Source organism: Crotalus tigris, unplaced genomic scaffold, assembly GCF_016545835.1.
Source record: "Crotalus tigris isolate CLP2741 ecotype Arizona unplaced genomic scaffold, ASM1654583v1 scf7180000018486.1709376, whole genome shotgun sequence".
Classification (NCBI taxonomy): Eukaryota; Metazoa; Chordata; class Lepidosauria; order Squamata; family Viperidae; genus Crotalus; species Crotalus tigris.
Genome location: NW_024097034.1, coordinates 463,548 through 479,868, shown reverse-complemented (window position 1 = coordinate 479,868; position 16,321 = coordinate 463,548). Strand labels below are relative to the sequence as shown.

The 16,321-nt window shown below is 41.6% G+C and overlaps 1 protein-coding gene across 4 annotated transcripts in view; it reads right to left on the bottom strand.

Annotated features, from left to right (window-relative positions):
- ARID4B (AT-rich interaction domain 4B) overlaps window positions 1-16,321 on the bottom strand; it is a 98,517-nt gene that overhangs the window by 66,312 nt on the left and 15,884 nt on the right. For all 4 annotated transcript variants that reach the window (XM_039352994.1, XM_039352993.1, XM_039352992.1 and 1 more), the window contains exon 3: window positions 257-367. In XM_039352994.1, coding sequence (XP_039208928.1) covers window positions 257-367 — 111 coding nt within the window. The remainder of the gene's footprint in view (window positions 1-256; window positions 368-16,321) is intronic.

Here is a 16,321-nt window from a genome sequence, read left to right as displayed (position 1 = left end):
TATCCATATTCATTATATTAATGTTATAGGTAAATTTAGCAGAAATAACTACTACATTTCCATTCAAACACTATGCTCTTTATTTCTTATATGCCTTCAATTGCTATGAGCCTAGCTAATCAAATGGGAGAAAAAGTGAAGCCTGACAAAACACTTGCTCTTACGAAAATAGTCACAAGAGATTACTCCTCAAGAGTTCATCAGTTATGTATTCTACCTAAAATGAGTTTATAAATGCACATATATACATACATACCTTGACTTTAACTAGTCTTTTTGCTGTTTTTATCTTGGCTTCGCAAAAGGCACCTCTATATTTTGCACTCACATCAGTGCCTACTGTCAAATATGGCGGTTCATCAAGGGCCTAGGAAAGAAATGGAATACATTTGGCTTTTAAAAATTTTTTTTGGCTATTTCCTACTTATTCAAACTGGAGTCTTACATCACTGTCAGCCAAGTTTTGTTTTAATAATTATTTATTAAAGAAATCACAGTAACTAAATTCATAAAGCATGCTTAAACCATGATGGCTTGATTCATGTAACACATTAAGACAAAACAAAATAAAACACATGTACTGTGGGAACCCAGTTTAGGCAAGTCCTTTAAAAAGTACTAAAATATTTGTAAAAATAACATATTTAACATTAAATTTTGGCCCAAGCTACTACCAAAATATTTATCTGTGAGAACAATTAAATTCTTTGTAATTAAATTTCATAAACATTAAAATATGAATTTAAGATTTTTTTAAAGAAACAAGACCGTACCACATTATTCTAATGGATACAATCAATATTCATTCTATTAAATAGAATGACAAAATCCTTTCAGAAAAGATTTTTCATTTTCTACAGCAGTGGTGGCGAACCTATGGCACAGGTGCCAGGGGCGGCACTCAGAGCCCTCTCTGTGGGCACATGCACCGTTGCCCCAGTCCTAGGCTTTCAGCTGGGTTTTATAAAACCTTTTCGTTTCCGGCCTCTGCTGCCGTGTGCAAAAAAAAAAAAAAAAGGTTCAATCAATCAGTCAATTTCAACTTCTCGCAGGAAAAAAAAAGATATTGCAATGTTGGAATTGATTGATTGAACGTTTTAGTCCTACCCAGTCTGCCGTTAGCACCACAGCCACGCCCACCCAATGGGCCACACCCCGCCAATGGGCCACACTCACCCACCACCCGACGAGGGATAAGTGGGTTTTGGCTTGCAGTTTGGGCACTCGGTCTCTAAAAGGTTCACCATCACTGTTCTACAGTATCTGTAATTCCTGAACAGATATAGGTTACATATATGGAATTGAGAGAAGAAAGTAAAAGGGGAGGGTGACATTCATTTATCGAAGCGAATTGTTCAAATAAGTCACTAGTTTAAGCTAATCTGCAGTGCACAACTTATCACAGACTAGACTGGAAGTACCAATTGCAGGAATGAAAAATAACTCTCTTTGATGATTATGTGTTTCATCTAGGAGCAGGAAACCTAGAATAGTTGCAGAACTTCAATCTGGGGAGTTTCTTTCTCACCTCTGCAAGTTCAATAGGTCCTTAGGAAGCCAGTTTTCAACCTTAGTATCATGGGTCTAGAATATGGTTTTACAATTCTCAATATCCCTCATTATTTCCGGGACAAAAGACCTTATATAAGTAGGATCCCACACTACATATCTCAATATATGTTTCCTATATACTTTTCAGCAAGTCATAGCTTCAAGTGTTATGTCAACACAGTCCTTCAATATTGAAAATTATGAAAGTCTCATTAAGAGAGCCATAACACATTACTGTACTGTATGACTTCATACAAGCATAGCAAAAATCTTTATTCTCCCCTGAAATAGCCCTGCATTCAGTAACCAATAACAGCAGAACCTGCACAGATTTATTATTGTGAAATTAGTTGTTTTACTACAGACAAGCACACACAGATATCCACAGTGCTGAATACGGAAATCTCTGTACGTACAGTGGGGCAAAAAAGTATTTAGTCAGCCACCAATTGTGCAAGTTCTCCCACTTAAAAAGATGAGAGAGGCCTGTAATTGTCATCATAGGAACTGTAGACCTCAACTATGAGAGACAAAATGAGAAAACAAATCCAGACAATCACATTGTCTGATTTGGAAAGAATTTATTTACAAATTATGGTGGAAAATAAGTATGTGGTCAACATCAAAAGTTCATCTCAATACTTTGTTATATATCTTTTGTTGGCAATGACAGAGGTCAAACGTTTTCTGTAAGTCTTCACAAGGTTGGCACACACTGTTGCTGGTATATTGGCCCATTCCTCCATGCAGATCTCCTCTAGAACAGTGATGTTTTGGGGCTGTCGCTGGGCAACACAGACTTTCAACTCCCTCCAAAGGTTTTCTATGGGGTTGAGATCTGGAGACTGGCTAGGCCACTCCAGGACCTTGAAATGCTTCTTACGAAGCCACTCCTTCGTTGCCCCGGCGGTGTGTTTGGGATCATTGTCATGCTGAAAGACCCAGCCACGTTTCATCTTCAATGCCCTTGCTGATGGAAGGAGGTTTGTACTCAAAATCTCACGATACATGGCCCCATTCATTCTTTCCTGTACACGGATCAGTCGTCCTGGTCCCTTTGCAGAAAAACAGCCCCAAAGCATGATGTTGCCACCCCCATGCTTCACAGTAGGTATGGTGTTCTTTGAATGCAACTCAGCATTCTCTCTCCTCCAAACATGACGAATTGTGTTTCTACCAAACAGTTCTACTTTGGTTTCATCTGAACATAGTGCATTCTCCCAATCCTCTTCTGGATCATCCAAATGCTTTCTAGCAAATTTCAGACGGGCCTGGACATGTACTGGCTTAAGCAGGGGAACATGTCTGGCACTGCGGGATCTGAGTCCCTGGTGGTGTAGTGTGTTACTGATGGTTGCCTTTGTTACATAAGTCCCAGCTCTCTGCAGGTCATTTACTAGGTCCCCCCGTGTGGTTCTGGGATTTTTGCTCACCGTTCTTGTGATCATGTTGACCCCACGGGGTGAGATCTTGTGTGGAGCCCCAGATCGAGGGAGATTATCAGTGGTCTTGTATGTCTTCCATTTTCTAATTATTGCTCCCACAGTTGATTTTTTCACACCAAGTTGCTTGCCTATTGCAGATTCAGTCTTCCCAGCCTGGTGCAGGTCTACAATTTTGTTTCTGGTGTCCTTCGACAGCTCTTTGGTCTTCACCATAGTGGAGTTTGGAGTGTGACTGTTTGAGGGTGTGGACAGGTGTCTTTTATACTGATAACAAGTTCAAACAGGTGCCATTAATACAAGGTAATGAGTGGAGGACAGAGGAGCCTCTTAAAGAAGAAGTTACAGGTCTGTGAGAGCCAGAAATCTTGCTTGTTTGTAGGTGACCACATACTGTACATAGATTTTCCACCATAATTTGCAAATAAATTCTTTCCAAATCAGACAATGTGATTGTCTGGATTTGTTTTCTCATTTTGTCTCTTATAGTTGAGGTCTACCTATGATGACAATTACAGGCCTCTCTCATCTTTTCAAGTGGGAGAACTTGCACAATTGGTGGCTGACTAAATACTTTTTTGCCCCACTGTATGTCATTTTTTTAATCATTAAAACAGCTACATCCTTTCTCAGATTTGTTTCTGCATGCATGGCTGCTCAGCTGGGAAAAAGCTGCTTGCTTTGTGATTTGAAAAGAGATGCTTTATATGCACAACTGCATTTTGCAAAATACTTATTTCAAGGGATATTCATAGCTCTAAAAATCACTACTTGCTCATACATGGACAGGTAGCTAACAGAAGGTTGACTTTTGAGTTCAAATATAATGCTGAATAAGTGTTTTTAATCATTTTGACCTTGAATAATTTTTCCCACTATAAATCTATTCATTATTCCTCAGAGTAGGGGTACATACAATTTTGCCAAGTACCACAGCTTGTCTCAGAATCAAAACCTGAACCCCTGCTGATTGCTATTTTTTAAAAAAGTTGAAAATCCACCTCTATTTTGGCTCTCAGCCAAGGTTTTTTAACCAATTTTTTTGTTCATAGTTAAAACATATTTTAAAATATTCATTTGAACAGCTATAATTTTAGACCAGTGTTTCTCAACCTTGACAATTTTAAGGCATGTGGACTTCAACTCTCAGAATTCCACAGCCAGCATTGACATCAATTTATTATAAAACTTTGATGGATGAGTTGATAGAACCTTTAAAGGAACTTTTTAACAAGATATTACAGGGAATAGAGACCCCCCCCCCCCGTCTTGGGGTAGGGCTTTTATATCTTTGATTCCAAAAGAGGATTAAGATCTTACTTTACCCAAAAATTATAGACCTTAGTTTAATGTTAAATCTAATTACTGCGGCAAGGTTGTTGATAGGACAATATTGGAAGCAGGAATTTTTGCCTACCTTGGAGGAATGGTTTTTTAAAGTTTCTTATCTATCTGAAATGGCAAAAATTTCTCTTATTTGAAAGATCAATCATAAGAGAAATACATTTTGGTGTGGAAAAGATGGATAAATTTTATACAGTATAAGTATGATATTAAAAGATATTATTTAGCTTTTGAATAATTTATGTTTAAAGTTTAAGATAATAAGTATTTTTTATTATATATATATATTGGATCTTTTTATTATATATATATATATTGGATTTTTTAATGTAATTTTTGTTTTAGGTTTACTTAAGTTTTAATGTTTTGTATTTTTAGTTCTTGTTAACCCTGTATTCAGCTCTGGGAAGGGGGGGGGAGGGTTTTTGGTAGGGCTGGGAGGTAGTGGGTGAGGGATATTATTGTAAAATTGTAAAACTTTTAATAAAAAATTTTTTTTAACAAAACTGTAATGAGATCTTAACAACAAATATATATGGAAAATACTAAATATATGATTAAAACATTTCTTCAACAATATACTATTAATCTATAAAGGGCAGTATAATAAACCCATGCACAATTTAAATATGAATCCATAGGCAGATAATGCCCATCTCATTTACTTACATTACTTTTTTCTGTAACTATATATTTATTAATTAAATTTATGCTACCCATCTCACTGTCAAGCGACTCTGGGCAGCTTACAAACATCCAAAAACATTAAATATTAAAATACACAGATTAAAAAAATTAAAAACTGGAATACTAAGGGGTGGAGGTAGAATCTTCCTAATCCATTAACCACCTTCAACATGGAACACGCCCACTGAGGTCCCAGGCCCATCAGCAGAGCCAGGTTTTGAGGCTCTTGCAGAAGGCCAAGGAGGGTGGGGGGAAATCTTACCTCAAGATGCATCATGTTCCAAAGGGCAGGAGCCATGGGAGAAAAAGGCCTTTCTTCTGGATCACACTAGCCAGAATTCATTAACTGATGGAATCTGCGGCATGTCCCTTCTGACAGAATGAGTGTGCCCAATCCTAATTCTGAGACTTTACCTCAGGTAGCCTGGCTCCATGCTTTAAAATTCATAACTAACACCTTGAATTGGACTCAGAAACACAGTGGCAACCAGTGCAGCTCATGCAATAGCAATTACCTGGGCCAATCTGGAGGTTCCAGAACTGTCTGCATTGCTGCATTCTGCACCAGAAGTAGCCCCAAGTGGAGCATGTTGCAGTAATCCAAATGTGAGATGACTACATAGGTTGTATCAAAAGTCAGCCCCCCCACAGGCCAATCATAATACATTTTATTAATTCTATTATTTTTTTTCCAAAAGAAAATATTACTGTATTTAGGAATGCTCAACGGTCAGGTGTTAAATGAGTAAAGAAAAATTTCAAAGAAAAAAGCAACCAATTTGAATTTTAATGTTATTTATATACAGTCATTGTCTATGAGGTCTAAGTTTTGGTATACCTTGTATTAATTTGCACACGGATTCCCGAGTTCCTGTGGAAAACCCATTTTTTAACAGTGGAATACATTGGATAGAGCAATTAGTTCAAACAAATTGCATGATTACTTGATTACTAAAACAAATTACTCATATTTCCACAAACTATAGCAACTTTACACTAAAGCAGGAGTAGGCAACCTTAGCTCTTTTATGACTCGTGGACTTCAACTCCCAGAATTCCTGAGTCCAAGAGTTATAAAAGAGCCAAGGTTGCCTACTCCTGCGCTAAAGGAATATGTCTGGCATTTATTAAGAAAAAGTATCAAAATCATTATAAAACCCCTACAATGCAAGGACCCAGGAGACCAAGCTCCACTGAAATGAACCTATTTCTAAGCACATGTTCATATGACTGAATTATTAAGCAATAAGCTGGATGAAGAACAACGTATGTGGAAAATGCAGCCAAGATTGCTGAGTGGGGTGGGAGACAAGAAGGAAAATGATGAGGAAAAAGAGGCCTCTAAATACTATAAATAACATAGAAAGTGTCTCTTTACATGATTTTTAGAAATGCTAAACTTCCACCACAGTCACTTGACATTTAGGGGCATTTTAAGGGAAGAAAAATCATCTTCTGCCAAATATTTTACTACAGATTATATCACTTGGAGGAAAAATGCAAAATATGAGTGTGCAAGTATGTGTGTATGTGTTATAAAATAACCTATCTGGGTCAAAATGAAGATTTGATTTGATATTTCTTTTAAAATGTCAAAGCAAAATTTTAGATGTATGTTAAAGCGGACAATTTACCCCTTTATTGCTTGCATTATTTTTGGAAACTTTAGTTACCCTTGTGAAAAAGTTAACAAATATATTTAGAATACAATTTTGGAAAAACTGAATTTAAGAATGCCTTGTACGTAGGTAACGTATAACTGATAGTGTCAAATAAAACATCTTTCTACCATAGCTTAGTATGTCAGTAAATTATTTAGACAACTGATTGCCAAATATAATAGAATGAAAATATATTGGACAAATGCAGCATATGCTTCAACTCACAAACAACACTACAACAGTGTAATCTCTTAAATCTATCAAAACAATTTATCAACAATTAGTATGTAAACATCATGTTGCATGCTAGGCTATTGTGCATATATGTGAATGATAGTCATCCAGGTTCAATATTTTCAAATATTGTGATATAAACTAATAATTAAGTCTGGATATTTGGCAAAAATTATTAAATATAAAATATATACTATGATTAAAGATATAGACAGGACATAAATTTTAATAATGGGTTATACTCAGAATAGCATATTGAACAAAAAGAGAGTAAATATTTGAACAAATAAGAAAAATAGACTTAGAATTTTAATTATGTTCTAGTTCAATGGTGGCGAACCTATGGCACGGGTGCCAGAGATGGCACTCAGAGCCCTCTCTGTGGGCATGCGTGCCATTGCCCCAGTCCTAGGCCTTCAGCTAGGTTTTATGAAACCTTTTCGCTTTAGGCCTCCACCGCCATGTACAAAAAAAAAAAAAAAAAGATTCAATCAGTCAATTTCAACTTCTCGCGGGAAAAAAAAAGATCTTGCAAAGTTGGAATTGATTGATTGATTGAACTTTTTAGTCCCACCCAGTCTGCTGTTACCACTGCAGACACACCCAGCCAATGGAGCACACCCAGCCAATGGGCCACACCCACCTGGCACCCAACGATGCATAAATGGGTTTCGGGTTGCAGTTTGGGCACTCGGTCTCTAAAAGGTTCGCCATCACTGTTCTAGTTCATCAATTAACTAAGTTCAAAAGAAATGTACCATATATGCCGGCGTATAAGGCGACCTGGCGTATAAGACGACCCCCGTCTTTGGCACCGAGTCGCATGCCTAGAAAGTCATCTTATATGCCGGAAACTACCAGTATTTCTGGCATATAAGACGACTCGGCGTATAAGATGACCCCCGACTTCGGCGCCGATTTTAACCCTTGTGAAAGTTGTCTTATACGCTATTTGAAACAATTTACCAATCACATTTATTGCTATATAAGCTAATTAAAATATCCCAAGAAATCAGGATTATTTTGGAGATACCAAACATTTAAAAGCCTATTATATATTTTCTGATTTTCTATACAACATTAAATTACTCTGAGGTGATGTGCTATACAGCATTTAATAGTGAATCCTGATTAGCCTCATGCACTAATGTATATGATAAATTATGAAATCTGAAGATTTACCAATTATGTCAATTTTACTAATAGAGGCTATAATAAGCCTTTCAATCATATGTTTTTCCTTTATCCTGAAATTTTGATTTAATATTATTCTGAATGTGCATGATAATCTTTTGTGGTTAGCCCTATCATGGCCAAGACATTCATCCAGGGCAGCAAACAAACCTCACAAATTGCTCTAACAGCAATTTGTGCCAGCTCTTTTTCCTTTAATCAAGGAACATATCTCTACAACATTTCCTGCAAAGACGACTGTGGTTACTTGTGATTTTATCATTTCAATTTTTTCCACTGTGGTGTTGGCCAAATCTTTCCATTGGCCCATTAATTTTAAAAGCAATACTCTTCACATGTCTACAGGAGAGAAAAGAAATGTCAGAGCAACAGCTACTCATAATTTATGTGTCACGTAAATTATGGTTGTCTAACTAAAGCAGCAGTTCTCAACCTGTGGGTCGCGACCCTTTTGGGAGTTGAACGACCCTTTCATAGGGGTTGCCTAAGACCATTGGAAAACACATATTTCCGATGGTCTTAGGAACTGAGACACCGCTCCGCATCCGTCTCCGCATGGCTTCCACCATTTGCAGAGAGAGAGAGAAACTTTCATTTCCCTTCTCTCTCTCTCTCAGGCGGACTTATCTCCTGCAGGGCTCCTGATTGGCCCTGTGCCCAGGTGCCCCACCCCTTGGGAGAAGCGCGGCCAGGGCCTCGTGGCTGTGGAGCCGCCCGGGGAAGCCCTGAGATCCCTGCTGGGAGTGGCCTGCTGGAGGCTCTGCTGACCGGGACAGCCCTCCTGCAAGCCGCGGTCAAGGGAGACCAGCCCCTGCGATCCCCAGCCAGCCCGACCATTGGACCCGCTGGCCAGGAAGGCCCGTTGGAGTCCAGGCTGCTGGGAAGGAAGAAAAAGATTTAACAAAGGTAGAAGAGGAGAGCCGCCTCCTGGGGCCCAGCACTGGCAGCAGTTTCCTTGCCCTCCTTTTCCTCCTCCCCTTCTTCCTCCTGCTGCCCCCAAGGCAGCTCAGGCGGGCGCTGGGGCAAAAGGGGTGCCTGGGGGCAACAGCCAGGCTGGCAGAGGGGCTGTCAGGGGCCACACGGCACCAGCCCCCACCGCGGCTCCATCGGATGGGCGGAGGGCGAGGCCAGGCAGCGCGGAGTCCCGGCTGGGGCAGCGGTGGTTTTCTCGCCCTTCTCCTCTCCTTCTTCCTCCTGCTGCCCCACGGCGGCTCGGGCAGGTGCCGGGAGGAAGAGGGGTGCCTGGGGGGGAGTAGCCGGGCTGGCGGAGGGGCTGGCTGGCTGCACGGCACCAGACCCACCGCGGCTCCATTGATGGACAGAGGACGAGGCCAGGCAGCATAGAGTCCTGGTGGGGGCGGTGGCCAGGCCGGGGGCGGCAGGGACCTCGACAATGCAGCAGTGGCCGCTGCTGCCGCTGCAGCCCCTGCCTCCCATCCTGCTTCCCCTCCCCGCCCGTTCAGCTGAGGACGCGGTGGAGGCTAGGCCAGGGGCGGCAGGGACCCCCGACAATGCTGCCATAAGAGAAAGAAAAAGAGGAAAGTAGAGAGAAACAGAGGAAAAGAGAGAGGAAAGAGAGAGAGAAAGAGAAAGAGAAAGAGAGGGGAAAGAGAGAGACAGAGAAAGAGAGAGAGAGAAGGAGAGGAAAGAGAAAGAGAGAGAGAAGGAGAGGAAAGAGAAAGAGAAAGAGAAAGAGAGGAAAGAGAGAAAAAGAGAAAGAGAGAGATGAAAGAAAAATGGGGAAAGGAAAGAGAAAGAGGGAAAGAGAGGAAAGAGGGAGAGAGAGAAGAGAAAGAGGAAAGAGAAAGAGATGAAAGAGAAACAGGAAAAGAGAGAGGAAAGAGAGAAAGAGAAAGAGAAAGAGGAAAGAGAGAAAGAGAAAGAGGGAAGAGAGAGAGGAAAGAGAAAGAGAAAGAGAGGAAAGAAAGAAAGAGGAAAGAGAGAAAGAGGAAAGAAAGAGAGAAAGAGGGAGAGGAATGGCACTTCTCCAACCAGGCTGGGCGGAGCCGGCGGAGCGGCCTTCCTGCCCCCCCTCCCTGGCCAGCTGGATGGGGGGTTGGGGTCACCACAACATGAGGAACTGTATTAAAGGGTTGCGGCATTAGGAAGGTTGAGAATCACTGAACTAAACACTAGCCACTAGTAATCCAAGAATAAACCACTGTTTCAGATTGTGGTTAAGATGCAGTTGAAGCATTCTATTCTTTTCAACAGAATTCTGAAAAGAAATTATGTAAAGAAACTCAAGAATCTGTTTGGATGTTTCCTTCTATAATAGCAGAATAATTGTCTGAAAATGGGATGAGATGGAACCAAATCTAGTATGGGAGAATAACTCAACAAATGAAAATTGGGCAGATCAGGTCAAGGATTATAAAGAAAAAAATACCCCAAATTCAGTGTATTGCTAGGGGTAAAGCAGCTGGGGACCTACTTAGAATATTACTTACTGAAGCTGGAGGGGATCTTTGATTCCCTATATAGCTGACCATAACTACAGGTATAGTTGCATTATTTCTACCTTTAAATAAATGTGCAAGAAAGGTCAGCAGATGGACAAGTTCGATAGTAGATTATACAGCTAAATTATTCAAATTGAAAATATTCTTTCCCAACTAGTGTCACTTCAAACCCTAATGAGAATCAAAACAGGAAATTTAGCAACTAATCATTATTTGCCATCACTATCACATCTCACTAGACTTCCAGTAAACGAAAATTCAATATGGATTAAGTCAAGAATGCATCCTATTATCAATATCACACAGCCCCATGAAATACTGTTGATAACAGGATCCCTAGTGATATTCATATTTTATAGCAGGGGTCTCCAAATTTGGCAATTTTAAGACTTGTGGATTTCAACTCCCAGAATTCCCCAACCAGCATGGCTGCCTGAGGAATTCTGAGAGTTGAAATCCACAAGTCTTTAAATTGCCAAATTTGGAGACCCTCATTTAACAGAAATGTGTACAATGAAAGTTTGATTTGGGGACCTTGATATAGCAAATTTGGATGCAATGAGCAAAATGCCCCTATTTATAGCATTTTTAATCATTTACATTATATATCAATATGGATGACATATTTTCAATTTAAAGGAGACCCCCACATTGAACTATTAAACATGATTCCACTGTATATAATTTTCTGTCTGAATGTTACTCTGTAGAAAACTTCAGATAAAATGCTAAACTATGAATAATAAATTAGAAGGGGCATTGTCTTACCTGAACCCCTTTTCTCAGCCTGACGATGGAGAATCCACCAATGGGTTTTGCTTGTCTTCTGCCCGTAAACTAAGTCAGCCAATTTTTGTCACGCCTCTCTTCCTGGGCCCTCCTCTTCCCAGTCTCGACTGAGGCGAAGCTGTTGGCTATGTTTCCCACGTGTTGGCTCAATTTTCCCAGCACAGGACCTGATGGCCCTAACGGTGGAAGTGGATTCTCCATCGTCATGCTGAGAAAAGGCATTCAGATAAGACAACGCCCCTTCTCCAGCATGACGAGTGGAGAATCCACCAATGGGACGTACCAAAGCCTTACTGTCCCTATGGGTGGGAAGCCATCTGGGCCTGTGTCCCACTTCCTGACACTATGCATTAGAGGACCCTCCTGCCGAATGAGGCCTCTGCCAATGAGAACTTATCTAACTTGTAGTGTCTTATGAAAGGGGAAGATGACACCCACATTGCCGCCCTACATATTTCCTCAATCGGTGCCTAAGTCGCCCAAGCTGCTGATGTTGCAGCGCTGCGAGTGGAGTACCAAATAATACCGAATCTGACGGTATTTAGAACCCAAAGGTCCGTGGTGGTGGCTTGCCATTTGTAAGTGAAAAGAGCCAGCCTGCCACCAATGGGGGAGTCCTCCGTGCCGTCACTTGGATTTCTGAAAAGGGCGACCCCCCACTCCTTGAAAGGCCGCTTTGATTGGAATTGTTGTCTGAATCTGTCCCTGTTACCGGATTTGTCGCCCTGTCGGTCCGTTCAGGGTTGATAAGGGCGGGAAAAGGTAGTAGGTTCTGGACCTGCTTCTGACCGAAAAGACTGTCTGCAAGGATAGGAAGAGACTCTCCTATCCGTCCTTGATAGGTGGGCCAGGACCTTGCGTTTGTCCCTATTCTCTATTAGGTAGGGATTGAAGGCCTCTCCAAAGAGTAGGCCACCCTTGTAGGGTGCAGCCGCCAACCGCCACTTCGCCTTAATGTCGGCTCGCCACTGTCTAAGCCACATTAACCTGCATGCTGCGGTGTTGGACGCTATTGCCCTGGCAGAATAATTTGCAGCGTGCAATGATGAATCTGCCATGAATTCCGCTGCCGCCACTAACCTCTTTAAATCATGGTGGGTTCTCTCCTCCTCTGGGGGGAAACTTGCCTGGAGTTGGCGCAGCCATAACAGCGAAGTCCTAGCAAAAGAAGTGTTAGAAATGGCTGCCTTGATTGCCCACGCTGAAGCCTGGTGTGTCCTGTGGAAGGTGAGTTCCGCCTTATCTTCCGACTTCAGGGCCTCCGCCGCATCCCCGGATATGGTGGATGGTGAAACAAGATCTGCTAGAAGTTCATCTACTATCAGAACCTCTAATATCTCTGATAAGGCCGGATCTATGTTGAACAGCTTCTTGTCTGTCCCCCCCCCATTGGAATGAAGGCCCCCGGTGCCTCCAAATTATTCTGAATTGTGTCAAAGAGAGGGAGACAGGGGATAAATTGTGTAAGTGGGCTGAGAAAACACCCTGCTGTTTGTGTTCTGACATGCTGAGGGTCCCTCTTGGGGAAACCTCGGTCTCTTAATCTTTGCAGTACTGCTGGCCTTGTGAAGCAAGGATTTGAATAGAGATGGATTGAAAAGACCCATGAATGGTGGCGGGTCTGGGGATATATCATCAACATCCTCTGATAGCCCTTGATCCGTTTGTTCATAGACCTCCGTGGGACACTTCCTGCTTCTTGAGGACCGAGAAGGTGAAATTGATTCCTGTGAAAGGTAGGAACGGCCTCTTGAAACTACAGACCCGGCTCTGGACCTATGATGTCCTGAAGAGGCCACAGCCTGAGCAACTGCCTGAGATATCAGGAATTGCAGGTGTTCCAATGACAAGGCTCCCTGATTGTCTGAAGGACTAGGCCCTGCTGCTGAATGTGCGCATGGTGCCCCCAGGCTTTCGGGTCCTTCGCTTAGAGGAGATCTGTCTGCCTGTTTTATGTCAGCCTCAGTTTCCAGAGGTTCCTGACTAGGCTGCAGTGGGCCAAATATTTCCTCCTCCATGTAAGCTGGTGGGACTAGGCCATCTCCTGCTGTATTTTGCCTCTTTTCGGCTCTAGAGAATTGTTTCTCCAGAGCCTGGTGACGACACTTGGCCTCGTCTGCTGCCTTGGAGGATCTCTTGCTAGAAATTGCTTTGGCCTTGATCCTGCCCGCCGCCTCCTGGTTGGAGGATCTTGGCCTCTTGCATCCAGGAAGGCTAATGGAGGAGTCCTGCGCTGTCTGGGCAGCGTTGGTGTTTGCCATTGGCAGAAGAGATATCTCAGCGCAAGACTGAGAGAAATCTTTGTTAAGAGGCTTGTCAATGGGCCTTTCCCGGCCAGAGAGCAATCTGTTAGTGATTGGAAATAATTCCTGCGGGGTTGTCAATTAATGATACAGACACCCGCTGTGCGTTCTTGTATCAGCCTCTGTTGTGTTGCTCGAGGGAGTCAGAATTGTCCTGCCTCTCCTTCTGGTAGATGCCTATGGGCCGGGATGAGGTGACTAGGTAAGAGGGGATTGCCTTATTTCAATGAGAAAGTAATTTAAGGGAAGGTGGAGCGACACACGCTTCCCTGCCTTCCCCCTCCCACTGTTTGACCAATCCGGTCCTAATCTATTCTGGAGGACAGGAAAGGAGATTTACGGTTGCCTTGGTTGTTGAAAAGAAATACCAATTTCTTTGAAAAGACTCGTTTGAATGCTTAGTTTCCTCTCCCCCCCCCCCGCTCCGGAGGCCACATGGAACCAAAATGGCGACCAGCCTCTCTCTGAGTCACCAAAAGCCACACGGAGCCTTGTTTACCCTCCGGTGATCAGCTGGCTTTCAGGGAGGTCGCGCGGAGCTGTTGCTGGTCTCCGCTGATCAGCTGGGTTATTGGGAAGCTTGCTGGAGGAGAGGAAGAAGATTCCTCCCTGCGCTGTACAGAGAGCACGCAGTGCCAAACTAGCGACCAGTTTCTGCTGCTCTCTCCGATGATCAACTGAGGCTTAGCTGCCATTTGGGTGAGCCTGTAGCTGCTCCACAATCATCTGGGACGGCGAACGAACAGCCGTTCATTTGCACCCCCCTCCCCTTTCTGTAAAGGGCAATAAATAAGGAAAAATTATGACCTGATCCTGGAGCCAAGGGAAAACGTATCCTTCTGGGCTAGAGACTAAGTCGAGATTGGGAAGAGGAGGGCCCAGGAAGAGAGGCGTGGCAAAAAATTGGCTGACTTAGTCTACAGGCAGAAGACAAGCAAAACCCATTGGTGGATTCTCCACTCGTCATGCTGGAGAATGGCTGTGATTGCAAACAATGCTAAGCCAAAACAAACATACATTATGTTTCAAGTTAATAGCCAAGCTCATATAACATACAAAGACATAATGTGATTCATTTAATCTGGGTTTAGCCAATGTGGTTTGTAAAAATATAGTTTGTAGTTCAACAATTTTTTGTGCTTTCACATATATGCTAATGCAAACTTGTTATATGATTTGGGATTAATTTCAATCATTTTCATTAAAAACAATTAATTTTTATTTAATGTTGGAATCTCATCCATGGCATTGAAGGGAATCATATATATCAACCCAGGTTATGTGGCAATCCTCAAATGTTTTTAATGATGATGTAGCAATGCATATGAAAGAAGAATGGGAACTGTTGATTGACAAGAAATTCTAATTTTCTTAGCTCGCGGGTGTCAAACTCGCCACGTCACGTGACATATCATGACTTTTTTTGCATTGCTAGAGCTGGGGTGGGCACGGTTTCCGCATGTTTGACACCCCTGTCTTAGCTCATATGCAACACAGAAGCATAAACTACCACAATGGCACAGCACTCTGATTTGTATTTATATGCAGCCCTAATCCATAGTTGGCATTAACCAGGGCTTATTGAAAACTCATAATCATGATTTATATATCATCATGGGTATCATCATTAAAAACCAAAAACTAAATACATTACTTCATGAGATATATGAATCCAATTAATAACTGAAATTCAAGTCTATCAAAATAGGATATCATGTTAATCCAGTGGTTTTAATTACCGAGATATTGCTGTTTATAAGCCAGGGTTTATTATGTCACGTAAGCAAATACAGGAAACTGTGGTTAATTCAGTAAAACGTAGTGAAGCAAATGATGGCTTAGCACTCCATATTCCAAAAATCTGTTCCCAATGACTTTGAAAATTCAAAGTGAAGGACAGAATGTTCCGTTGTTTGAGAACAAATTACTTATTTATTATTATATATCGCCCAATGCAGGAATCTTGCATTCTACTTTATTCTCTGCACAACTAGTAGAGCCCTAAGTGAACTGATAGTATCTATAGTACTTCCAAGCTTATCAACATATAGCTGTAGTTGTAGCTGTTTCTCCAACTCCTCTTAACTCCTTACAGCTGCAGCCTACTAATTAGTTTACAAGTGTGTCCACTGCTTAGGGGAAAAAAAGGGAAAATACACTAGAATGGGAGAGTTTAAAAAGGAACTGCCTCACGAATTTGCCTTCAGGTGAATGGATATTTTAGGACTGCCCATGCCCATCAAAATGTAACAGGTTCTTGGTCTACAGATAAGTCTCCCACTGGCAATCATTCTGTGTGATCACTCACAAAATGTTCTCAAAATTCAAAATGTGCCACCAGAAGACTCAGGGAATTGCAAACTTTATTTACATGACTTTATTCATATTAAGAAATGGGAGAAAGTTATAAAAGTAATTCAAAACAGCAACAGCCAGCAGTCATCACATCAAAGACACTACGCTTAAGGTTTGATTTATAATAACTATTTCTTAATTTCTATAAAATATTTTTGAACCTACATTTACATTATAGTTAGTTTGGCTATACAGTCACAGCCATCATAAACCAAGACATCATATGACATGGACTTACAATGGCAATCCTGACACTCTCCATTGTAGTCACTAATTGAAAATCATGAGGTATTACTTGA